The sequence below is a fragment of the Hippoglossus hippoglossus genome, chromosome 5 (assembly GCF_009819705.1).
Source record: "Hippoglossus hippoglossus isolate fHipHip1 chromosome 5, fHipHip1.pri, whole genome shotgun sequence".
Taxonomy (NCBI): Eukaryota; Metazoa; Chordata; class Actinopteri; order Pleuronectiformes; family Pleuronectidae; genus Hippoglossus; species Hippoglossus hippoglossus.
In genome coordinates, this window is record NC_047155.1 from 15676180 (window position 1) to 15703558 (window position 27379).

General features: G+C 41.4%; 1 protein-coding gene across 4 annotated transcripts; it reads right to left on the reverse strand.

The window, feature by feature from the left end:
* Positions 1–1468: 1468 nt before the first annotated feature.
* LOC117761353 (FYVE, RhoGEF and PH domain-containing protein 5-like) lies at positions 1469–23009 on the reverse strand. Of its 4 annotated transcripts, none has more exons than XM_034585164.1 (21): positions 22730–22875; positions 19213–21820; positions 15447–15600; positions 14593–14651; positions 14470–14500; positions 13716–13867; positions 13375–13531; positions 11019–11109; positions 10858–10908; positions 10348–10406; positions 9603–9674; positions 9307–9375; positions 6853–6936; positions 6476–6555; positions 6223–6319; positions 5618–5755; positions 5353–5455; positions 4279–4415; positions 4053–4151; positions 3188–3336; positions 1469–2545 (listed from the first exon to the last, which is right to left on the reverse strand). In XM_034585164.1, the coding sequence occupies exons 1-21, from the start codon at positions 22797–22799 to the stop codon at positions 2509–2511; spliced, it is 4497 nt and encodes a 1498-aa protein (XP_034441055.1). In that variant the 5' UTR covers positions 22800–22875; the 3' UTR covers positions 1469–2508. The 4 variants fall into 4 exon arrangements, with proteins under 4 accessions (XP_034441055.1, XP_034441054.1, XP_034441052.1 ...); XM_034585163.1 differs by having other exon boundaries at positions 4026–4151; XM_034585161.1 differs by lacking the exons at positions 1469–2545; positions 3188–3336 and adding an exon at positions 22904–23009 and having other exon boundaries at positions 3343–4151; positions 22730–22843.
* Positions 23010–27379: the final 4370 nt, after the last annotated feature.

The following is a 27379-nucleotide window of genomic DNA, read 5'->3' on the forward strand; positions in this document are numbered from 1 at the left end:
GCGCAGACCCAGAACTGTCGAGCCAATGTCAAGTTGACACACCTATTTTCACAGCTCTCTCTCTCTCTCTCTCTCTCTCTCTATCTCTCTCTCTCTCTCTCTCTCTCTCTCTCTCTGTCTCGTGTTTTTTGGTATGTTTATTTAAATCTCCAGGTATTATGTAATGAAATCTTCCCATTTGTCTTGAGGACCTGCTGCCCACACAACCCTGCAAAAAGATGAGAAGCCTCGCTGTTGTTACTCACGACACCGACACAAACAGTGCATTGGCTTCTCGTGCTGAAAGTGTGAGTCAGTCATTAAAAAAGTTCACACAACTCTGCTGTCAGAGCATCTTGGGTAAAAGAAAGAGAAACGGCCACAGCTGAGCTCAGGTAATGCTTCACCTCCTCAGTCGTTAATGAGTCTCGCAGCTGTGCACATGTAACAGAGCCGAATGCATTCGACCTTATTGAGTAGGCTGGGTGTTTATGATTGATTATTTGCTTCTCTCTGCATTGTTCCTGCCCGCGGCAATATGGAAGTAAGCTCTGATTATGACACTGTTGCTGCCCCACTGTAAAGAAGAAAAAAAAGCCTCCACCATTCATCCCACTGCAAGCTCTCATTGCATTTCATTACTTGTTGTTTTAATTAACTAGCACAGAGAATCAATAAAGGTGTGACTGGACATTCCGGTTTTAGCCCGGTTTACTCTTCAGCGATCCTGTTTCTTGCTTCATTAGTGAAAAGAGAATAACAAACAGAAGTAAATACCATTAGAAATAAATATAAACTTGGTACGTGAAGTGATTTGAAGAGAAAATCAAGTCATAAAATAAGGTTAATCCAGTGGAAGTTTGCAGTATATACAGGAAGTGTGTGGTGGTAAATGCTGTAATTGTGTTTTAGGAACATCAGTAAAGGCAAGAAAACACAACATAGATGGTAAAAGCAACAGAGGGAGAGAGAGCAGAGAATTGGGGCTAGAGGAGGGGAAGAGAGTGATGGATGGTCTGGCCTCTATGTAGGACGAAACGTCTGCAACTTTTCAGGAGCCCCAGAAAAAAAACTTTTCCGCCTGATATTATTCTGGGTCAGGAAGCCTCGGGGGGAGATGAGAAGCAGAACAGTCCTGGCCTTTCTCTGGCCACACTGGGCTGCGTATCACTGCATCCCTGGTGTCTTCCAGAGCAGCTCAGAGTGTGCTCTAATACGCTCGCCAGCAGTTTCATCAGCACAGGCCACACATGCACTACATGCCAACACAGACAGCATGCGCTCACATAGCAGGTGCTACAAGCGGAGTGCAAACAGTTTGGCAGCATAGTGGGGGAGTGTTTCCTATTTTAATGTATAAGCACCGAGCTCCATCAGCAAGGACACATGCGACAGGAAGTCAATGACAGCCTCCTGTCGTTTGGTGTTAAGTTCACCTGCCATCTAGAGGACATGAGGAGGATAGAGAGAAAACACAGACACAGACGGCTTCCATCAGTACAGCTTCCTTTACTTGATTTTAAAATAATAGTGTTAGAAATATACAGTACAAAGTCCAGGACACAGATTCTGCATGTCAGTGAAATCAGTGATCAGGGCAACAAATCTTTGCACAACAGGACACAGCATCTTTATACAAATATGAATTTATGATATACTTGTTATAGGTTAAATCTATAAAGATATATGTAACCCGTGTACTACTCCACAATTTCCCAACAAAAGAGCATGTTAAGTAAATTAAGTAATTTAAGTACAGTGGCTCTAGTTTTTGGCCTCTATCACTTTTCCAGGTTCATTCCTCTTCATGTAAGTGCAAAAAAAGCATAGAAACTATTCACTGGCAGCACCGTCTCCAACAATACAGAGCTACACACACTTCTATACATATAAAAACATAGTAATTCTTTGATTCAGCCTGTGCTTCAAAGAATTAGTCATAGAAATGCATACACGAACTCACAATGAAACAAAGGCATAACTAATACATTTTTGAAACTGAAAATCAGGGTGTTCCAGATTCAGGCATTTCTGAGTGAGGTTGGAAATATTTGTTGTTTTTTTACACTTCCCTGAAAACAACAGTAAATTGACTGTGAATCTTACTGAAAACCTTTGTTTACAATGTCTTGAAATATTGGATATCTTGAAAAACAGTGGAGATCATAGAATATATATAATTTCTTTTCCAAAAATCCCCAATCCATTGATTTGGGGGAATGTTGGTGATGATGTACAGGTCCCATGGATGTAATGTTCCACACCGGCAGGTATCTGGGCCATCGCCGCTCGTGGCTCTCAGCATCACACCTGCTGTAACAGCAGCTGACAAAGTAGGTGAGCGTGTACCCGCACAAAGAACAAAATGTCTTCCTTTCATCAGTCAAGCCAAGAAGGTTACAGCTTCCAGACATAATCAAACACAGTTTTTTTATTCCCTGTCCAGCAATTTTGGTTTCACAGTGGGCAACAGGAGTATGTAGCAGAAGAAAGATGTTTATTTCCAGTGACTTTCCAGAGTAGCTGATCCTATAAAACTGTGGCCTCCTCCATGGCATTGACCCACCTGTATGAGGAGCAGAGTCTAAATTAGGAACAAGTTACAGCAGCAACTGCAAGTTTTATAAATGTGTCATATCAGTCTGCTTCACCTTAAAACTACCAATCCTGTGCCTGTTAGCATACAACAAGATCCTTAGGCATTTGGCCTTTATTGACAGGTCATTAAGTGGGAAATGGGGAGAGAGAATTGGTGACTAACAGATGAGTGTGCCAGGTGAGCTATAGCGGGTGTACCGCTATCATCAACTGAGCAATTATTATATATTACTCCCAAAAAATGTTTAAATGAGTATATCATGTCCAAGGGGATTAAGTTACAGAGTGCAGGGGTTAGCACTGACGCCTCACAGCAAGATGGTTAGCAGGTCGAATCCTGGTTCACGGTCTTTCTGTGTGGAATTTGCATGCTCCCCATTATCTCTACATCACCATACGTGTGTGAGTGATGAAGTCTGAGCCTGGACGTCAAACTCTAACTATGTTCTGCTGCTGTAATAAACATTTAAAACATAAGTTGTATGACTACATTTGCAACAATCATAGTGTTACAGTGAGACAGTGTTTCCCAAATGAAGTTCCACTAATGCCTTTAAATTGCCGTTGATAAACATATTGTAATGAGCTCTCAGTCAGGCATGCGTCTCACCTCTGTGCTGTGTAGTTGTCCTCAGCTTTAAAGGTGTAGTACAAAGTGTTTTTGTGGTAAAGCTGGAAGACATTGGTCTCCTCTTCGTGTCTGTCAGGCAGCTTCACTGTAAAACCCAACAGAGGCAAACTCTCTGATGCTACTTTCTCCTGCAGATACAAAAAATCAATTAGGAAAAAAGAAGTGTATTAAAAGATATAAGGATGTAACTGTTTTTTGCTCTTTTACTTATTTTTAGTTGAGTGGTGGCTACAACTAAAAGTAAAGCTGATGTCTCCTCGCTATGTTTAGTGTGTTTGAGTGACTGAATATGAACTAGTATGTACTGTTTTCAGACATGAACTTCAGAAAATGTCAGAAAAATTGTGTCTGACATTTTCCAGAGTTTGCCTTTCACATATGAAGAACACAGCAGGATACTGTTTGGGTCAGATGCCTTCACAATGACAGGAACATTTCCAGAACATTCATGAGAGGGCCGGCGTCTTGGTCGAGCATGTAGGAGGTAGGACATGACGTTTAAATTCTGTTGCAGAAAGCAAGTGTTACTAAAAAATGATTAATAAAAGCTCTAGAATCTCATTGTTTTTCTAAACAACGTCAAGTTGTATGCCTCCTCTTTTTAATCCTGAGATTTTTGTTTTCTTCCAGTTTTGCGATTGTCACATGTTAGAAACATCAACACATCAAATTGAATTTCCAGACATTTTCCTGCTGTATTCTCACATGGGCTCACTCGGACATTTGCCTTCTCACATACAGTTTCAGGAAAATGTCCAGATTTCAGTGCATGTGTGAAAGCAGAGTAGGTTAAAGGGGAGTGCATGTTTCCCCTCACCTCTTGAGCTCGATAGGTGTAAAGCACCTTGTCTTTTAGAAGGAACCACAGTCTCTTCCAGTTCCGCTTGCTCTTCTTGCTGCGCTGTAGAGTGCCACTAACGGAGCCTTCCTCTGACACTGTCACCTGCACAACAGGAGCACTGTTACTCACCAAAACACAACAGAGTTGACATTCACATCACAGCATCAACTGTTCATTAATCTGCAGTCTGCAGTGAACACAGCTCCTTCACAGAGAGAGAAGGTTGTACCTGGTTGAAGGAGAGGGTGCCTTTCCGATGCCTCCAGATGTTTGGTGGATGAATGTTTTGGAACACAGCAGAGATAGGACGACTGGAGCGGTTTGCACGAGGGCTGCCTTTACCTGTCAGTGCAGACACATCTACACCTGCAGAGGCAGACAACTTCATATCAGCCAAAACACAGGACAGGTACAAAAGTACAACACCCACACTGACAGACTCCAGAGCATGGAGGGTTGACTGTCTGAACTTTACTGCACCAGAGGCTATATCCATTTTTGTTACGTGATTGTAACAGTGGAAACGAAACAGTATGAATTCATGAACATCCATCCACTTGAAGGGGTCACAGGGAGCATCAAGACTAGAAAAGCGCTGTAGAAAGATTCACATTCACACTTATGGTCAATTTAGAGTCACCGATTAATTTAACCCCAATCTGCATGTCTTTGGACTGTGGGAGGAAGCTGGAGAAAACCCATGCAGACACATGGAGAACATACAAACTGAGATTTCAACCAAGAATGTTCTTGCTGTACAGTACTAAACACTGCACCATTTAAAGAATAGAATGGAATAGAGTTTAATTTTGCTGGTTTTATAAATTACACATATCGTTTTAGAGTAATCATAGTGAAAAACACTTAATTATGTATATTTTTGTGTGATCATACAATTGACACCAATGTACCTTTAACTATACAAGGTAAATGAGACTAGTTGTGCTATTAGCATGAATTTCACTAAATGCAGACTTTCTACTGTTATTTCTACTTTTCCAAATGTACTTCTTCCTGTATTTTAACTGTTAATGGTGAACTCCACCTGTATTTAGAACTGATGCCACTGATTAAGATGAGTGATGTAGTTACCATGTGGTGTGTAACCATACTCCCTCTTTTGGTTATAAGAAGAATAGCAACACTAACATTTGGGCGCTCACATGGAGACTAGGAGTCAAAATGATTGATAAAGAGTTTCCTGTTTCTCGCTCTGCGTCTGGACCTAGTTTTTGTGGGTTTGGTTATCCGGACTTAAATGACAATAACATTTTTGATCACAAAAAAAACAGCATTTCCCCACCTCTCTTCTTTAGCTCATTGTAGCAGTGATCACACACTTTAGCCATGCGGTCCTTCATGTATTTCAGTGGATATCTGTTCCTGGAGCAGCTTCGACAGACAATCTGCAAAATCCAGGCACCACAGGAACAATGAAAACATCCAGCACACTCAGTGCTCTGGTCAAAGGCAAAGTTTACTGTATCCTGACTATATATAATATAATAAGTAAAAATAATAATATCAAAGTATCACAGAACGCTGTGTTGTAATTGCGTGTGACTCACTCTCCCACAGCCGTGACAGTGATGTCTACGAAGGGTGAGGCTGAAATCTGCCGTGCAGTTCATACACATCATCACTTGAGAGACTGGAACAAGTGTGGGAGCTTTCTCTCCGAGAGACAGATGCAGACGATCTCTGGCCTGAAACACACATTTAGCAATTTGAAACCCTGCACGTAGTTTCTCATATCGCTGTGAAATGAAATGAATGAGAACCAGCGGCTGCACAGACAGAGGGAACCATTCAAAGAAGCATCATGTTGATGATAGGGTTGCATCATGTAACATCAGTCAGCATTAGAATACAGTGTTGATGAGTCAGTGTGCAACATATTGACATGTTTTGCATCATTGCCGATGCAGCCACACTTCTCTAAAGGAACACATGGTCTAACATATGGTCGGCACAATGTTGTTGTGAAAGTGCAATCGTTTTAACCACCTGTATTAACTTTGTTAGTTAAAGTTAAATATCCATGGAGAATGTGGTGTTTTAAAGCCAACAGGCATATTTCAGGAATGGTTGACTGATCTGTTGGAGACTGAACTCCTCTGCCTCAGTTGTTTGACGGCAGACGATGATGAAAACAGAGGCAGAGTTAACTCACTTCTCCTGAGCAGCTGTTGAAGGCTGCAGATCCTCTGGTGTGTTCGGTGACAGTGCGGCTCAGAGTGTAAAACCAGTCCTCTCTTTCAATGAAAGAACTGCACAATGCACAAATAAATTCAATACAATATCATTACAGAGTTGATTTTACATATTATTAACACCAAATATGCCAAAAAATTATGTAACAGTCACTGATGATGAGAAATCTTGCACCTTACTAGTTATTACCCGTCATTTAAACAGTGACCCACCTTGCAGACAAAGTGATGGAGATGTCTGTTCCTTCAATCTTCAGTGCATTTTGGACATTCTCTATGATGGGTTTACTGACCTGGGTAAGTAATCAGTTTAACATCACATCAAAATTCAGAAAGACAAAATAAGAGAGAGAGCAAAAAGCAAAGGACATAACTGAGGAACAAACATTTTTTTCTATTCTATTTTCTGTTATTTGTTGTTAGCACCATTTCACCATATCCACAAAAACAGGAAATACAACCTTCATGATTCACTGTTACAAATGTTTTCAGTTTGTGTATCTGCTGTAAATACATTTTCAACCCCTGAGATCCCACTGTTAGAAATAAGAGAGATGACGACGTGGGGTGATTTGATGAAAGACTCTGACCTTTAACCCGGTGAGAGGCAGCGTGTTCTTCAGTCTGTATTTCCCATCCTGCTGAGGGTAGGTGTAGAGCAGCACGTCGTTCATCTGACAACAGATTTAACTTTAATCACTCACTGTGCATCTGAGGAATATTCAAGTCATTTTTAAATGCAGATGTGTGGACCTATTGATAGGATAAAATAAATCAGCTGCCCAGATTTCCTCATTCATGAATGTACAGCTTTTCTCCAGTAGATGGCAGTCTAGGCGCGCACACGCACACACACACTCACACTTAAGAGGTTAAACACAAAGTTTCAATTTAAAAATGTGTTTATTACTTTTTTTTGTCCGCATTAATACACAAAATCTACCGAGTGGATTTTCCATTAAACTTGGTGGAAGGATGTGATATGAGCCAAGAAAGAATCCATTAAAGTTTGGCACAGACCCGGACAAAGGGGTTGAGCAGACCTTTCTTTTTTTCTTTTTTCTTCTGCAATGCAGTTGGCTTTTCTAAGAGGCTTGATTGAATTTAAGGGGACTGTTGGACTTTGGTGGAGGTACAGTTTGTGCTATACAGTGTCGGTCCAGCTGATACTTGACTTGGATGTTTGAGCTTCTCGTTGCATGATGATGTAGAGTGAAGTAGAGTTTGATGCAAGAAGGCTGTTTGGATCAGGGAAAGTGTTTCACGTGAGTTTAACATGTATATGTTCAAGTGGTATCTTGTAGGAGTTGTATATGTGTAGTGGGATATTGCAGGTATTTAACCTCTGTGGGTCTGTACCTATGTTGGGAGTCATTATGTTATAACACACCCACAGACACACACATGTTCACTTGTACAGCTCCTGAAGATACCATGACTTGGACGACTGAGAACAGATTCAATTGGGATCTATGACATCACAACTAGTTGCCAGTCATCACCAATAGGCAACTTTGATAACAAGTGTTGATGTGGAAACCTGCAGCCTCTAGTGTGTGTCCACTGGGGACAGACATTTCACTTAAGTAGGAGATTACTTAAAATCAGTGGTTGCACTTTTTAATTATTAATCCGAGGAGATCATTTGTATATGTCCTAAAATGTGACTGGAGGGGAACTACGCAGTTTAAACCCCTGCTCCCAGTTTTTACGATCATACATGACTGAGATACTTGAGTAAATAGATATCAAATTGCATCATTAACCTCTGTATTATCTTTTTCCCAGTGTATCATTTTACTCACTGTCCCTGTGTGTTTTACTACCTGCTTCAGGAGACAGCCAGCTCCTGCACACTTGTTTTACTATGCCGTCTCCAACATTAATAACAGATAAAAACACGTGATCAGCAGCTGGTTGGCTAAACTTGCAGGATAGAAAGTTACGCAGCGATGATAACCGACATTCCTCCAGCAGAGACATTTACGAGCATTTTTAGTGTCAAGCCCAGATCACAAATTTCAAAGACGCCACAGGAGGGAGAGGCGGTGTGCTTTGATGATGCTCTATGGGTAATTTGCAAAGGCGTTTAATCTTTCCAATCTTTTTTTTAAAAATCTCTCTTGATTACAATATTTTAGTGGCATCTCTTATCTTAAACAGTCTGTTGCTTGTGAAATTCATTACGTGGTGTTGACCTGGCAGTGAAGAAAGACCTGAATTATCCTCAGATTGTCACTTAGTTTTCATTTACAACTATATTTAGACTTTATTTATAAGATAGGTCATTTTATATTATTTCAGGTGGACGTTTAAGGATTAACAGATGGAAATTATCCGATACAGGTAGTTCTGGGTCATTTAGAGTATTTAGTCTGTTGATTGTTGAGCACTATGCGTACTGTCCAAAAGAGAAGGATCTGCGTCTCCTTCCTCAACATCTGCTTGACTCCTACTTAGGCCCTGATCAGACCTGGTATTAACATCTGTCTCGGGTGAGCCGATCATAATAGGTCACAATAGAAAACCCTCTGTTTGTCAGCTCACACCAGTTAGACTATAGAAATGGGTCTGATGTCAGTGTGTGTGTGTGTGTGTGTGTGTGTGTGTGTGTGTGTGTGTGTGTGTGTGTGTGTGTGTGTGTGTGTGTGTGTGTGTGTGTGTGTGTGTGTGTGTGTGTGTTGGTGTGAAAAGGAAAGGGAGAGAGAGCTGGAGGTCAGGAGGAGATCATCCAAGAGGGATGCCACGTCTGAGCACTCCCTTGAATTCAAATGATCTTAGTGAGCTGACAGCACTGTACATAGATGCTGAAGATACATTGGACTAATATTAGCTGACAGATGTACATGGACTGTATAGTTTATAAGGAGCTGCTGTTGACCTTCACTGTGCTGTCAGTAAAGACCTGGCTCAGGAAGTCAGCATTCACAAACATCCTGTGAGGAACCTCTGCTCTAAACAGCTCCGTCTGGACCCAGAAACATAAAAAATAATCTAACAGGTATCTCTTAACTTAAGTAATAAAAACAGGAAGAAGCATTTACCAAAAACAGATGCCTGGGCTGCTGACACTTCCTGCTGACCTTCATCAGGGTGCCCTCCTTCACAAAGACCTGGCAACAAAAAAAAGAAAACAAAGGGTTAAATCAAACTGAGCATTTCAGGTTGTCTGATCATGACACATACAGGACGTCTGCAGTTATTAACGTTGTTTTTATTCCGAGCCGGGTGGGGATTCCCGGCTGAGTGACTGAGTAAAGGCCAACACAGGGGTGGTGCAGGGCAGACAGGGTGGGCTGGCGAGCTTCAGACAGAAACAATGCTGTTATCAGAGTCGTACCCTGCCAGGCTGCAGCAGGTCGCGCTGGCCGTGAACACTGTACTCGATGTTGACCAGACGCAACAAGTTCTCCTGAGGAACAAAGAGAGAAAAGAAGAGGAAGAGGATTAGGATGCCAAGATAACAGAAATGATGAAAAAGCATAAGCAGTCAGACTTTTTCTTCTGGCTGTTTTCATTCATCATGCAGGCATGTAACTCTAAATACTGTAACAGTAGCCACCCAGTGTTACCGCACTGCAGTTGTCTATTAGTGCAGTTTCAGTCTACATATATTTTATTCAGACTTGACCTTTGACCTTTAACCACTGAAATCTAATCAGTTAATCTATGAATGGGACAGATGGACAAACAACTCGAAAACATATTGCCTCCAGCAACTGGCTATCACCGGTGTGGAGGCATAAAAAGTCACGAGAACATCAATTTCATCAGGGTTCATCCTCTGAGGACCATGCCTGTGAGCACTAACTGTTTTATTTCAGTCTTGACAAGAAGTGAAAAAGCATGGTGTGGTTATTTCTGTTTCTGCAATGGTAGAGGCTGTAACAACAAATTACTTGCATGAAAAGAGAAAAGACTATAACTAAATTTAAGGTGACTTTGGGCAAAGAAGATCCAAGTTGAAGAAATATACAGAATTAGACAGAAACCAGTCACACCATTGAAAGTACTAGGTTTATTGCAGATATGTTACATTTCTTTTCTGGATTCAAGGCTTACAAATGGAAACACATGAAACTTACCCCATGTTTTAAACTGTCGTTTACTTGATCCTCAATGTCCGACACAATCGCCACAGCCGCTGAACAAGAGAAACACAGACAGAGAAATCAGTTCATGTTACACAAGGGGACAGAGTCACAATGAATATTCATAATTCATGAGATGTTTCTTATTCCTCGCATCTGTGTCGAAAGTCACCACACATAAAAGTCAGAGTGAGTCAAGAGTGTGGATGTGACTGCATGTCTGGACTCGGGTGGCTCTCTTATCAAAGATACAGTCAGAGATAGTGTTGCTGCAACTTGCCTTCTCATGAATTACACATTGCCTTCACACAGAAGAGGGCTGGAATAGCTTCCTGGTGGGTTACCACCACAGACAAAGAAATCTAAATTGGCTCTCTCATGGCCATCTCTCCATGCCAAATGAGCACATATAAATTCCCTGTAAACACACAGTGACAAACAGAGGCCGGTAATGCTCTCCTGTGGCGACACAGAGCAGCTGAGGCTGCTGTTTGTTTATGGTACCTTGGGTGTCTTCATACTCCTTGGAATCAGGGGAGAGGTTGTTCAGGTAATCTGTGAGAGGGGTGAAATAAATTAATTCCTCCTAAGAGACAAGAATCAAACCACTATAGGAGAACTATATTCTTATTCAGAGGAGACCTGTGTGGTTCACTAATCCTCACCAGTGAGGAGCATCCGATACTGAGCAACTCGCACGATGACCTGCAGGAGCTGCTGTTTGAGAGAAACCTTTTCCCCAACTGGACTCTGCTGCTGAGACATAAAGAAAAAAACGAATTCAACCTTTCCGCTGTTCATTCAGGACTCATTTACTGTAGAAGTTCACATGAATGCAAACAAATTCACATTTGATTCATTAAAACAGTCAAAGGTTGTTTAAAAAGTTTACAGAGGAAATCAAAGTTCTAATGAGGAGTAAATTATACAACACTGGACCATTGAGCACAACCACCAATCATATTCATGAACAAGGCTGCTGGTCAGCACAGTACTTTGCAGAATGTGTGTTTATGTGTGTGTGTGTGTGTGTGGGGGGGGGGGGGGGGGCTGTGTTACTTGTATTACTGTTGTGGGGACACAGTCACATTGATAGATTAACATTAGATGTAGATATGAGGGTTTTCCCCCAAGTGATTAAAGTTCATCCTGAGGGACTTCTGCTCCTGCTCTTTGTAGAACAATGGATATCCATCGTGTATACATACTTATACAGATGTGCATGTGTGTGTATATTTGTATATATATATATATATATATATATATTATTTTTTTTATCTTATTATTGAGTTTAATCTTTATTTAATTTTCACTTTTCACATTTCACTCTAAACCACATATGTAAATTTCATGGTCCTGACAGAGGAAAAGTCAAGCGATCACGATTCATCCTTCTTCCTCATTTCATGACAATCAGTTTAACACTCGTAGAGATATTTTAGTTTGGACCAGAGCCAAGGAACCGACTGCGTGGCTGACATCATCCTCCACAGAGCCACACTGCTGTAATGCATGTAATGAAATGTAATGTAATGATGTAGCTGCACTGGTATAGATACGGAGAGTGCCTCGGAGAATCCAAGGATTTATTAAACACTTTCTCGCTCTAGAATCAAACAGAGAAATCTGCCCAGCTCTGCAAAGACTTCCTGCCAACTCCTCTCCTCAGTGGTCTATAAAATGAGGGGGAATTATAGCAAAGTCCTCAATCGATAAATAGGATAAATGCATATGGCACGACTGGATTTCCCTCCACAATCCAAATAGATCATTAAAAAAAGGGCTGCACCACTGATCTCTGCCATGAATTTAGCAGCTGGCTGGGCTCTGTTGATTGTACATAAAGTAGTGAACAGATGCAGAAATCTCCCTGTTGAATGTTTAAGCATTTCATATAATAACATCTATCAACTTAATATCTTCTCTAAGAACGTCTGTGGCAGACTGGTTTGAAAAACTGTTCATTTAATTGAGGCTAATTATAACTCCTCACTAAAGTGCACAGAAAAGCTGCTGGGAAAAGAATTCATTTTAATATTCCCCTGTTTTTAAAAACATGTTCAGTGGTGTTTCATTGTTGTTCCGAGTGGCTCATGCCAAACATATTTTTTTCCTCACCAAAAATACATAAAGTTTATATTTTTCCTTTGAGGGTCATGACTGTTACACTTAACATCCAAGAACGCAGTGTAGTTCTTCCATTAAATTAAATTACTACTTCATTTAGCCTCATAAGTGACCTTTTGTTAAGGTTTGGATCTCTTGCTTTAAGTATCCCCACCTCACAGACACACAAATATACACACATACACCAAACACACTTTGCCATTATCATCCCAGCTCCTGCAAAACATGCACTTCATCTTTGTCACTGCACATAACAAACACACACACACAAACACACTGAACCCTGCAGATTAGAGATAACGTGCAGAGATAAAAAAGATAAAGATCAAATATCAAAGGTTGGCACCAAATTTTGTCTCTGTTGTTTTTAATTTGAAACAGCAGCAATCTTTCATGACTGCATCTAGGTTTATGTTGAAGTACTCTCATTATTCCAAACGTTCCCATTGGGCATGTTTTCTTATTTTCATGCGGGCTCATTCCAAATTGTATTTTCTTACAGACTACTAATCAAGGGCAACACTGCAACGAGAGGAAGAAAAGAGCTGAGGAGGACCAAGATGAAGAAACTATGGAGGCTTTATGTGATGTGGAAAAAATACTTTGTGTATATGTATGTTAGAGATCTTTAACATTAATTGATACATAAATCCATGTTGTTCAAAATTCATAGCTGTGACTTTGTGGTGAATAAAGAAAGGTAAGTTTCACATTGCATGCATCAGAGAACATTTCATTCTCAAAAAGTTCGGACTTTTGTGATACATGTGTGAATACTTTGGATAATAAATTAGAATTTACATTAGATTTGTTTTTAAATATTGATTTTTATGGACTGCATTGTGTTGCATTACAGTTTAGTGTTTAGTGTAAGACAGTAGCTATCGGTCTGACCTCAAACTGGTGAACAATCGCAGCAAAGCAAGGTGAAGTCCGGCAGCTGTCCTCCAACAGGTTCATACTCCGGTCGTAGTGTCCAATGTAGGTGGTAAAAACCAAGAACTCTGCTTTTCTGGACAGGAAGATGTCAGCGATCCTCTGGCTCTCCTCCCTGAGCGGAGAAACAGTCATAGCAGTCAAAGCAGAATATAGCAGTTATATTTATGTGTGCTCCCTGTGGAACCATGAAAGAAGGATGAGGGCGGGGGGGGTTCCTTTAACTTGTGGCATATGGCTGCATGGATGTGTGCCAGTATTCCTTATTTCAGCAGCAGTGTGTACATGTGACGTCTCACCAGTGTCGGATTCGATTCTCCAGCTCGGTGAGGATTCTGCGGTGCAGGGTGTAAACGTCCGGAAGCTCGTTGAGAATCTCTCGTAGTCTCTCTTCCTCCACCACAGGTTCGCCCTCGTCCCCGACAGCCGCCCCCACCGCTTCCCGAAAGTCCTGGCACATAGGACGGGAAGGTCAGTTCTTATCGCGTACGTTAAAATCTTACTAAACTTGCTGTTTCACTTAAGTCTGCATTTTCTTCCCTCCCACTGCAACTGAACAACAAGATAATATCTGACAGCAGGGTGTACATGAGCTATTGTATCAAGGAATCTCTTTGAGCTGACACTGGTTTAATCCACACACCAGAGTGAGAGTGACTCTAGGTAGGGAAGTGAAAGAGCATCACTTATTCCTGTCCTCATTACCTGTGCTAAGGTGCCCTTGAGCAAGGCATTGACTGCTCTAGTAGAGCTGCTCAGGGGCCAAAAGATCAGACTATGTCTATGACCATGAACATAAGTGGTCATGCTCAGTGAACAGAAAAACAACATAAACAGCATTTAATAAAAGTTAAAATTTTGAAAAGAAAAATGAATAAATGTAATATGAATTTACTAAACAGATGTTAACATGTAAGGGAATTCAAGACGTGTAAAACGTAATCCTTTTTGCAGAAGTCTGACATCTTACTGATTGGAGCCTCACATAGACGCTAAGAAAATATCTGGACACACACATATTACCTGAGTAAATACAAATAAAAAATAACTCACTTCCTGAAGAAGCTTGAGGGCTTTCACGTGCCTGTGAACAGAAACATTTCCATTATTCAATAAGAACCTGATTATTTTTGACAGAGAGGTAGATATGTGTGAAAGGGGAATGAGTTAACTTACAATCTCTCTGTATCCACCAGTTCTTTCGCTACGTAAAAGGCTCTGGATCGTCCGTCAGCCTGTAAACGATCGCATTATTAATTTGTAATAAGCCCAGGGTTAGGAGGAGCTGAAGCTGGCCCTCTCCACATCTTCTCTAAGCAGCAATCAAACTTCTAAATAACGAGGACAGTGTTGTAGTCGCGCATTAACCTCCATTAACCCACATTAAAATCCTGGCTTGGGAAAGCAGTTGCCCAACCTGAGAAACACTTCGCTTTGTTTTATTTGGTTGAATTCTGGTCTTTAAATATGTCTTTATTTCTAGCATAATGGAAAAGGTGACACCATCTCTTTATAAGTGCTGGTAAAAAACAAAACAGATTAAACTGCATTTTAAAGGATGGAGAGGGAGTATAGAAGACTTAAAGGCGGAGATATTCTAAAGTAATTACTCAGTGATAAAGATAACTATAATATAAACTTATAAAATCTCCATTACAAAGCGATCAATCAATCAATCAAATTGTATTTGTACAGCCCATATTCACAAATCACTATTTGTCTCATAGGTCCTAACAAGGTCCTCTGTCCTTAACCCTCAACAACAGGAAGGATAAACAACCAAAAAAAACCTATTAACAGGGGGAAGAGAAACACAGAGTTTACATTAGGGGACTCTTTCTCCTCCAATATTAGATGGCGGACAAGCTGTGTTTCAAAACACTATCCCGTCCTCACGCTGCTGTGAGACTATCCAGGCAGGATATTCAAATTGTATTTAGAAATACACACAACACATGTCACAACTATTCTATGCGTTAATACTATTTTTAACCTTGACACAAACTCAACTCGCATTTGCCAGAACTAACCTGTCTGTTATAATTGCTGTCTGCGCCTCCATCTTCCTCCTCTGAGGTGCGGCCCTGCTCCTCCTCACCCGTCGTCTCTCCCCTGACATCACCCACTGAACCAGCCTGTGGACTGACGGCCACCGAGCACACGTTGTAGGCTTCTGTGTAGGCACTGTGGGGAGAACCACAGGGGAAATACAGGGAACACACAGTTGATACACAAATATCAATGATATTTACTGTGACAGTTTGCATATAATCAACTTTACACATTTACACTTACTAATGCAGTAAGTAGAAAGCAATAACTAAAATCAATGAGGGTCAAGCAACAAACATGTTTCATAAGCTGCCTGAGTGTTGTGTCAGAAAACATTGATCCTCTATTGGGACAATGTCTCCTGACCTTTTCTTTAATCCTTTTTACGGGTAAGGGAGATGTGACGGTTTCCAGTATTTCACAAGACAAAAGGAATAATTACAAGAATGTGTGAAAAAATATTGAACAAATATTGTGTAAGAGAAAAATGTTCTTTCTCTTATTCCTTCACTCGTCTTGTGTCCCCTCAGATTTATCTTGGCACCACTTGGGGGGGTCTTGTTGCACATGTTGGGAAACACTGGTCTGGTCTGAAAGATTGACTTTCTGTTTTCATCATAAATTTGTTGTAGAATCTATGATCTCTATTAACCGTCAAGTAAAGCAGATGGAATTCATTTAAACCTCAAAGCCATTTTAAAGTCCTTTGAAAAATCACTATAATAAAAGTACAGCAATCAGTATTAGAAGCAAATATAAATAGATAAAGTATTACAGAAACCAATAAAGTCATCCTGAAAGGCCTACGGTGACAACTGATCCCAGTCAGGGATGCACGTCGGTGTTTTATGCGACGAGATTCTCTTCTGCAGGGAGCCCAAATGAATATGCTAATGTGCAGCTCAGCAGGGAGCGTACGCAGCGCAGATAAAAACACGTCCTTAAGTTACAGTAGTATTGCAGCAGACCTCTATGTGACCAATTGCCTTGACAATGATCCCGCCATGTTCCACTCCCAGCAGCAATGGACTGAATCCCACTGAGATGCAAATTAGCTGCATATGAAGGATATATTTGGGCCGTTCAGATCTCTGCATCGCACACATTAAAGCAGCATGGCCCATTACTGCTCATAGGGTCTAACTCTGGATGAGATACCAGGGATGCTTGAACCACAAACTACACGTTTCTATATTAGGCTTTTATATCACTCGCACTGTCTCCGTCACGTCTCACTGTCCTGCCATGTTGTTCAAAGGCTCAAGGCAATGGGGATAAATTACAGAAGGACATTTAAAAATGGATTATTTTTCTTTTTGCCTCAGGTTCCTTGTGAGCCGACGGTACAGTGATAAGAGTGATGGGGCAAATTTGCCAACGATCAAACTATGTGCTAATATTATCCCTTCAGGCTACTGCGAAGCTAAATCTTTTAGTCTTGGCAATTCAAATTTTAGCAAAATAAAGTTTCATAAACATCCACCGGACTGATATTGCTTTTCTGTGATTACAGTCTCTTCTTTCAGAAAACTATCATTCTAAAGCTACAACTTGCTTCTGTTTAGTGTTAGCTCAGAAAACCTGGGCACACATGAGCTACACTTGTGCAACTGTTTGTGATTGAATAGCAGGACATAAAACTCTTATTTGCTCAAATGTACATTAATAGTGGTACGTGGAATCTTTTTCACGTTCAGATTTTAAGGACTCAAGTCCACTTTGTTATTTGGAATCATTGTTGTTCTGAAAGAGGGTTTGGGTTTCTCTTCATCTGAGCTCTCTAGCAAACACCTGAAGGGTTAACTTGACTTGTATTGGAGCGAATCATAATTCCTTCTACCTTGACTAAAGCCTCAGTTCTGGCTGAAACAGACACAACAATCATGTTTCATCACTGATTTCATCTGGTGTTCCTTTAGTGATTGGGTTCCGTGTTCAACCTTGGTCTCATCAGATTGTAACATCACTTTTCAATGTGGTCTTGGGAGAATGGATTTTTTTTTCCTTGCAAAGTTAAGCCATTCTTGGATATGTTTTTATTCATGAGACAAGGCTTATCTCATCCCTCCATAGACCAAACATGCAGTATGAAGACTATGAGAGATGGTTGTCACATACAGGGAGCAGCCAGTACTCGCTAGAAATTCCTGCAGTTTTTTAATGTGGCTTTATGCCTCTATGCAACCTCCCTGTCCAGTTTCCTCCTTCTCTTCTTAATTTGGGTGGATGTCCTGTTCATGGTATCGTCACTGCTGTTCAGTATTCTCTCCACTTGTTGATGATACAGTTCATGCTTTGAAGGTGCAGCAGGGTGCAATAAGAAGATGTCAAGAAACCCCGACAGGAACAGCTGTGGCCTACTTTATGAGTTAATCTGAGTCACGTTACTTCATAGCAGTTTAGCATGAGTTTGAATATGAGTGGTTGATTTTGAATTCAGTTGTAAGTTATATGTTTTTCCTTTCAGTTTGTTTTTTAAAGTCACATTAAAGGATGAAAAAAAAAAGTTCTGGATTTATTCATCTTGTTTTTATCATAAACCCAGATTTTTACTGTAAAGCTAATGGTACAGTTTTGCTTGCACACACACCATGATGGTGAGCACGATGAGAGGGAACCACTGCAGTGAACAACTGCTGACTACAGAACATACTGAGATTGTATCTCAGCTTGTTGTTCTTCACTGGCTAGAGAAGAGCAATGACTCCAAAATGCTCTGACTATTAATCATCCTGAGCAGCCTGTATGATATGGGAACACACCAACAGGAATGCAGGGGGGGGGGGGGGGATGGGATTATGTCAGCACAGCACGGTTGATCATACCAACAAATAACACCACAGCACGCTAACAAGAAGCTCCACCAACAGCATCAACACAACAAGCTGTTTCTGCACCGAAGCAGATGATTTATGAATGAAACCACCCTGTGCTTAACTCAGACCTGAGGGGACCACCACCACCACCCCAAGTGTTTCCTCCTCCTCCACCACCCAACATGCCCCAACAACACAGGGATACATCACAGCTGGGGGTTTGCTGATCTCACTGCAATGAAAAGGGGAAGCTACTGTACAGCTCTTTCCTGTAAATCTGATCACCACAACCCTGCCGGCCGTGATCACGGCATCAGGGGACTCAACGTTATAAATAGTTATAAATCTTCCTCCCCAGGGGCATTGTTAAACCCACACAGTAGATGTAATAAAAAAAAGACCAGTGCTTGGTGTAAAAGGTGGTAAGGATCACTAACATAATGTCCAGCAGGATCACACATGAACACACACTTGAACAAAGGCTATGGATGACCAGTCGGTTGGTTGGTTTGTCCACCGCTTTGTTCTTAACTGAAATATCTCAACAGTCATTAAATTGAATGGTTCTAAGGGGTCTCTTAAGTTATAATGGTTGCAAGCACACCTGGCTTTAAAAAGCCAGGTGTGCTTGCACCTTGGTGGATTGCCATTTGTATGGCAGATTTGCCAGGTAGTAATCCATATAGGTGCATCACTATTACTACTATGTTCTTTTACTATCTTGATAGTGCACCATAAATAACCAAAGACCAGATTTTTGTAGGTCAAATGCACATTTACCTGCCAATTCTTCTAGACAGCAAAGCGCCAGCAATGCACCTGACCACAACTTATTTTAGGACCAACCTGCCCATGAGTGCTCAGATAGGTGCAACAACATGGGCAGTGGATTTGTACCACACTAGGGCCCATAGTCTTGTTTACATACCTTTCTGTTTCCTCTTCAGGTGACTGAGTTCTGCTCTTAAACCCCGGGAGGCTGCTCATATCCACATAACCGTCCGTGTCATTGGCAGACGACAGCACTCGATTGGAGGCTGGACGGTCAAAGAAGTCTGTGAAAGGTCCCCGTGGAATAGTCCTCCGCTGTGAGACCTGGACGTTCTCATAGTCTGAGCTGATGGCAGGAACATTCTCATAGTCGGAGGTATCTGTGTTGGGGAAGGAGATGGAGCGAGGCTTGGTCAGGGGAAGAGGTATGAAAGGCACACGGGAACGGTCCTCAAAGGACTCCACTCGGATGACGCTGCGATTGAGGAATGCCACAGCGTTGCTTTTTCTTTTGCTTTCGTTGTAGAGCAAGAAGTTGGAGGTCGGCTCAATTGAAACTTGATGTCTACTTGTAGAGTGTGAGTTGAGCTGCGGAGACCTACTTAAGCTGTGTCTATCTAAATCCAGCAGTCTGCTGGGCGTGTGGTGGCTGGACTCTGCTGAGGACTTGGAGGAACACGGGCTGACATCCACAACAGACTTGCTCTCAGTTTTCCGCCTGAACTTAAGCATCAGGAAACGCTTAATGGAGGATTTCTTTTTCCTGTTCTTCTCTGATGAGTCTCCCTCAATGAAAAGTGAGGGGGAACTCTTTGTGATGGGCCTCTTGGTGATGTAGGCCAGTTCAAATGGCGGAGGAATATCTACCACAGATGTTGGAGTGGACAGGCCACTGCATGACAGTGGAGAGCATCTGGAGAAGCTTCCAGAAGAACAAATGGCTCCTCTCTGTCTGTGAGGCTCTTCTTTGTCTCGGTAAGCACACAGAGGCATGTCTTGTGCCTCCATGGAGAGGGAGCGGGGGTACAAGGACAAATAGTGGGGTTTGGAATAGCTATTGTGCCGCACTGAGTTTAACATGGGGCTGCTGCTCAGAGCAGGTTGTCCGAACCCACTCATGTAGGGGCTCGGAACATACTGCATTCCTACCTCAGCCACGTTGTTATTAATATGGTGTGACATTGAGCGAATTTGCATCCTTGTGGCCTTTCTATCCAATGGAAAAATATTTCCATTGCCTGCACTGTGCCCCGGCTCCTCGTAAACATGATCATCAACGATGTCCTGCTCCGTATCAGTAGTGTCGTCCAGAAATGGGACTATGTGACCGTCCAAGTCATCATCGTCTCGAAAGACGTCTGAGTCGCTCGGGGAAAGTAGCTGGCTTACGGAGAGAGAAGAGGTCAGCGAGGTGTCAGTGTCCGTTGGCACTGAGATGGACACCAGCCTGAACCTCGGCTGGTAGTCCAAATCGTTCAAGAAGGCCTCTGTTGTATGAGCTTTGTGCTCTTCAGTTTTGAAAGACTGCCATTTCTGACATGTTCTTCTCACCTTGTTCTTCTCACCGTTTTCACAGCCGTATCCATCACTGTTAATAATTTTCACGTAATTCTCAAAAGATACACATTCGATTTGTCCATTTTCCGCCGTTTCCTCATAGTTCCCAGCTGATACAGACGAAAGCTTCTGAGGTGTTTGTGGACTATCTGGCACTCCATCGGCTTTGTTATTTCTTGCCATCATCTCTCTGTTAATAATGTCATTTGAAGAAACATAATAAGGCTCTTGGATTGAATCCTCCTCTAAGGCAACATGTTTCTTTGCTGTATCACAGAAGTGTTTCTGGTCTTCAGGGATAAAGTCATAAAAACTAATGTTCTGTAGGTTTTCGCCTTTTTCCTGCATTTTACGGCCACACCGCAACTTGAGGATGTTGCAAGTGATGCCACAGTCTGAAACAGATTCCTCCTCCCTCTCCTCTCCATCTGTTAGGAAACCTTGTTGTGTATCAGTGTCCTTCATGTTTTTGTTGATGGGGAAACCAGGTTCATCTGTGAGCGACTCAGTTAAATCATCTGCTGTGCAGTCGCCTGCTTCAACCTCCTTGATTTGGAGCTTTTCCTGCCTCTCCTTCACGTCTCGAATTACAGCAGAAGAGCCTCCCGCCTCCTCATCAATGCTATTAACGGAAATATCTCCCACTGAGAGGCCATCTGTGTCAGCCAGCGCCTCACCTGCATCACACCCTTCAGCGTCCATGTCCTCCGTTAGGTCTGCGTCAATCATTTCCACAACCTCCTTAGGGTCAGCCGTGAGTTCAGCACTGACCCACAGTGTTTCCAGGGAGTCCGGCTCCTCTGTTAACGCACTGTCCGTTAATCTCCAGTCCTCATCCATCTTCTGAATCACGTCTTCTTCCATTTCCTTTTCTTCCTCTGTCACCTCTCCGTCATCCAGCCCTCGTGACACATTCTGCAAATCCTTTAGTGGTGATTTTAGGACAGTGGCGTTAAATTGTTCCTCTGCTGTAATCCCTCCGTTTAGACCATTCTGCGTCTCGTGCTCTTCATCAGCCTCGCCGTCTGAAGTTAGTAAACTGCCATTACTGCATACTCCTCGGTTGCCATTAATCTCTGGTGTGAGTTTAGGTTTCGGGGCGATGGTAGGTTTGGGACCCCTGGGTGCAGACATGAGAGGGGAGGGCAGCTTCAGGTTGGCGTGACAAACAAATCTTGTCGTCGGAGCAACAGAAGGCTTGGTGCAGTCTGACAGAACAACAGGAAAAGGAAACTGTAAGATTATGAGCTTTAAAATAGCAAACAGGTCATTTGTATTGTGTCCCTGTGACCTAAAACTGCACAAAGATTCCGTCTTCACGTGTAAATATATTTCAAGCTGATCATTTTAGGCAACCAACTGTACAGACCATGCAAGTCGACTGAAAGCTTCCTTAGTTAACATTTAAAAGCCGCTCAAAATAATTTAAAAAGATGCTCCTTAAAGATAAAGGTAATAGAATAGAAGAATGGCATCTATTCTTTCTAATAGAATACAAAAAAATCTAAGGGATTTCCCTGACTCACTTCCTGTGATTCAAAGGAGAGAAACCCCTCTCAGGCTGCTGCTGCTGCTTTTAGAGTGTTATTGTAAAAGCAGAATGTAATGACAAAAACACAACCTGTAGCCTATTTCATGTGTGTATAATAAATTGCACTGATAACATATACTCATTTGCAGAGAGGAACCTGGAATGAGGCTAATCAAGCATGACCAGCAAATTACTCTCACCCACCAAACCTATAAAACACATACTTCATGTAGACTGCAGTGCAGCCGGCTGAGAACCCGAGTGGTTTGAGTTTTTACACCTAAAATGAGTTGTTTTTAGTTTTGCTTCACCACAGTGAAATGGTATGAAGTCGACAACCACCACTCTGATAAGCACAATAATCTCTATAATCACAGAGTTTCACTGCTTCATATGTTGTTGCCTCCACTGGATTCACCATCTATCCACAGGAATGTAGGAGAAACGGAGTAAATCAAAGAAAGATGAAAGATCTAAAACTCGGTGCTCTCTGTCAATCCTCTCTGTCGAACTTACGCATAAAAGCTTTACGTTAAATATCACATCCACATTAAAACCTCCCGTCTTTTCTAAATTAACGTCTCACCTGTGTTCATCTTGTCGAGGAAGCGAGCAGCTCCAACATCTCGCTCCAAAGAAGCAGCTGCGATACGCATCAAGTGAAAGAGCGGAGCGCGCAGCTAACTCCGTCCAACTGTCCCCACACACACACACACACACACACACACACACACACACACACACACACACACACACACACACACACACACACACACACTGTGAGGGAGAGAGAGAGAGGGAGAGAGAGACGGACTGAACACAGCTCTCTCTTCCTCTGAGAGAGACGCTGCTCAGCTGATCGCTGTGCGTCCTGGACGCGACTGGAAACCAAATGGAAAGACGCTCGACCCCCTCCCCATCACACCACAGGACCCTCCTCACACAGCAGTAGCCCCAGTCCAGACTCCAGTGGTGCAGATGTTTACATCAGCACATGCAAGTGAATTTAAAGGCTGATTCGTGTTTTTATGACCTGTTTTTTGGGTTGTTGCTCTGTCTGACCCATTGTGAACATGACATCTCAAGAACGCCTTGAGGGAAATTCTTCAGATTTGGTACAAACGTTCTGTTGAACTCACGCATGAACTGATTTCATTGCGTGGATTGAAGGTGAAAAGTCAAGGTCGCTGTGATGACACAAAACACTTTTTCCGGCCTAGTAAATGCAGTATCTCAGGAACACTTTGAGGTAATTTATTCAAATTTGTTAAAATTTTCACTTTAACTCAAAGATGAAACCTGGAGATACAATTTACACAAATATTAATTTAGACTCACAGGTTAGATGATTAGATTAGGGTGGTCAAAGGTCAAGGTCACAATGGATTCACAAAACATGTTTTTACCTCTTGAAACTCAAGTCTGCCCTGACAGAATTTCTTTGAATTTTGACCAGATGTAAGATTACCTCAAAAGCGTCTGAAACTTTTCGGACTGAAACTTCACTGTTCGGTGGAGGCCACCTCATGGCTCTTATTCTAGTTATATATGGTGCGGTAATAGAACTATCTAGTGCAATCACAAACATCACCGCAGAATTCGAATAATAAAAGCATGTCCGTCAGAACTTTTCTTGCTTTACACATAACAACAACTTAATAGATTGTAACTAAATGTCTTCATTGATCATATATAGATAATTTACTAATGCTTGATTTATCAGTCGTAAGACACTAATGACTTTTGGGGTTGCCAGGTTGTGAAGTTCACTACCAATATCTAAGTGAGGTGGAGGCTTATCAGAAAGTGAAAAGCCCAGGAACGGGAAAAGCAGCAGACAAAAAGATTTTCACAACCTGGCAACCCAAAAGTTGTTCTTATTAGTAGTTTATAGCTTCTCTATAAAGTATTGGCAAATTCTTTATCAACCATTAATGAAGTCATACAACTGAAAACCCCCTAACAAAAGAGCCTAATGAGGACTTAGTACTAAAGTATGTTGTTTCACCTTAAAAAAACACCATTAGTTCCATTAAACCAGCACTTCCCAGTGTTAGAGACTGTAATTGCATCAAGTTATAATCAGGTGAAAACAATATACTCTCAGATCTTAGTTGGTATAAAGCCACATTTCTCAGTATTCCCCTTCACGTCTGATTAAAAACCAGTCTGTATCTGCGATCTTAAATCAACTCTCCTGCATTGATAAACTTGTTTTCCTGCACACCCATCTGACGGTCTGATTGGTGTACAACAAGCTCCGTTCTACATAACAGGAAACTGCTCTCCCTGTTTCCTGCTCAGCCCAGCCTCACATCCTCAGCAGCTCATGGACATCATGCTCACATTTAACCCCTCTGTGAATTAGCTGTGACTCACAGGCGGTGAAGTAAGAGGAGCTATTTATACTCTTGAATCGTGGTCAGCTGGTGAAGATTTATTACAGTAAAAAATATTTCTGCTGTGTATCACAGCTACAAACAGCAGCATAAAGATGGGGAGTGGCTCCGTGGAGGCTCGTTATACAGAAGTGAGAATAAAAAAAGTCTAATCCTGGCTGTTTTGACGCCACAGCCAACACACATCTAGTTTTTATTTGGTGCCATCTATGGACTGACCCCACAGGCCATGACACAAGAAAATGATGTGATGTCATCCTCATATTATAGTACAATATAAAGTGTTGTTATTGGAGCTTATCATTGTTAAACAGCCCCCGACAGTAGACAGGCTCTTTCTGGAAAACTTAAGAACCATGGTCAGGCTTCTCCTGTTGAGGCTGTACAACAGGTTGATGAAGGTCTCTGTTTTGCTTCTTACACTTGAAGGTTGAAAATCCATCCACAGCTACAAAAGAAAATCTTACACACATTATTCCAACTCAGCAGGGTTGAACACACAATTGTTGAATTTTCATATTGATTCAATAGGAAGAGGAGGGTGATCCACAGCATGAGAAAGAAGACATATAACAAACATGGCCGCTATGAAAACATGCTGTGTGTGTGTGGTGTCTCCTCATGCTCCCACACATGATATAATGGATAAAGCACAAGGCTGCTCAAAACAAATATGTCGACAAATCCCATGTGAAGACCAGAACAATGTTAGTTTGTCTCACAAAACTTTACGACTTGTTGTCTGGGTCATTGGGACCTCCCTGCCCTCCCTGCCCTCCCTTCAGGACTCATACTTCATAAGGACCAGGGAGTGGGCAGAGAAAATCTCCAAAGGATCCCTCACACCCTGGATACAATTAAAAAAAAAAATTTAAGAATTTGTTTTGTCTGCTGTACTGTTATTTGTATTTGTGTGTTAGTTTTTACTTGGGTACACTTTTTGGCTTCTCTCTAGAAAACAGCAGGCCACTGCAGTTTGTATTAAATGTTATTCAAACAGGAGAAATGCTGTAATTTGGGTCCATGATAAAAACACAATTGGTTCGGGTGCCCATGTTTCTAGTGATGAAGGAGGATGCCACCCTGTGCAGTGTGTTTTTAATAGTTTATGGGCAACAATGGAGCTCTGTGGCACAGAGGAATAAGCCACAGTGTTCTGGCTATGGATACTGACAAAAAATATGTTATAGGATCAGTTAGTTGTTGGTTTTGGTCTCTTTTGAAGGGATCTGTTGACTTTACATGTGTGCAGATTCTTTCAACCTGCAATGCAAAGGTTTGTGTCCCTCTTCAAATCAAAACGAATGTGTGTATTTGTTGGAGTTCAACACTGAATGGATAAATCGCCCTTTTCCTTATGTGGAGCTCTCAGGTTGTTTGGTGTATAAGAGATCCAGGTCAGATGCGTGCAGTCATGATGTATGGGTTGTGTAAATAAACAGTGTTGAACAATCTCTGTATGCTTTTAGATTAGAAAAAACAATTACGCGTAGTGTGAACTCAGAGGTTCATCTCTGTCTGCGTGTCTCCTCTTTGCGTCAGGCGAGGAAAGAGTGCGTCTCCTCCTCTCTCCTGCTCTGAGGTGAAACAATAAGACTGGGGCTTAAAAAGGAACTCCATCTTGATATACTCCTTCCTGTGACTGTTTTCAAGTCTTTCAGCGAAACTGGAGCCGGGAGGGCGTAGGCACCGAAATTAAAGGATAATTCCATTTATTTTCAACATGGGCCCCACAGTCCTTTGTTTTGTTATCATTGCAGGTTGGTATGGTTCTGGAAAAAATGCCACTGTCGGCATTGTATGTGTCACCAGTTGACAAGCAATTCCATAAAAAAAAAAAATGTGTCTCCTTTTAAATTTACCTTAAGAATTGTGAAAAATAAGATTTTCCTGTGAATCTCTAAGAAATGTGTGGATGTTTTCTGCACTGTAGCTTGAAAACAGCTTTAAACTATGGCAGAATAATTAGAATAACTTGTAAGTCTATTCATTTATTGATCGTGCTTATTCAAATTATGTTCACCGAAAAATGACCCTTAGACACATTTTTTAAATACGATTAAAATAACAAACAGGAATGGACAGGATATTAGTTACAACAATTTCTACATTTTATTTTTACGGACATCCACTGACAAACACATGTACAGAAAAAAAACGATGCATATTTGGGTGTCCTTGGAAAGTATTGTTACCCTGAGTTGACTTTGGCAAAACACTGAATCCTGTAAACTTTCGAGTTTTTGAACCGACGGGACGTAGGAACAAACTCTGGTGTCATGGCGGCCTAATTTTAGCTCTGCTTCACAACGTGACGAGGAAGAAAACACAGCTGGAGGGTTGTTTTTGTTCTTCTGTGAGAACTCTGTGACACGTTGACAATGGGAATAGTTTTACCAAGGAAAACTGTAAAGAAAAACAAAATGTATGACACAGAAATATCCTCTATAGTAAAATCTATCTTCATAATGTACTTGTGAGTAATGATATTTTTCATTACACGTAATCTAATGTATTAGGGTTATTTACATTGATAGGAACCAATAACAGTTAATTCACTACAATAAACAACAGACTACATGCTCAGAACCATTTGTATAGTACTGAATTTCTTTAAATGAATACGATTATATATTATATTATATTATATTATATTATCTTTAATATATTACCAGTCAAGCTTACAGACATACCAGTGCATTCAATACAAGTAAACTGGTTTATTATTGGTCTCTCCTGAGGTACTCAATAGTATGATGCTCATTAAAGGTCAGATTTATTCATTGGCTTTTTACTTTTAGCTAATTTATCACTATAGAGTAGTGACAGCTATTAAC

Excerpts from the sequence above, each read along its gene's own strand:
- LOC117761353 (XM_034585161.1), bottom strand. The coding sequence starts at position 22,799 with ATGCGTATCGCAGCTGCTTCTTTGGAGCGAGATGTTGGAGCTGCTCGC. Across the intron at positions 10,909-11,018 it reads GTATCGGATGCTCCTCACTG|ATTACCTGAACAACCTCTCC; the intron begins GTGAGGATTAGT and ends CCCCTCTCACAG. Across the intron at positions 6,556-6,852 it reads TGCCTCTCACCGGGTTAAAG|GTCAGTAAACCCATCATAGA; the intron begins GTCAGAGTCTTT and ends TTACTTACCCAG.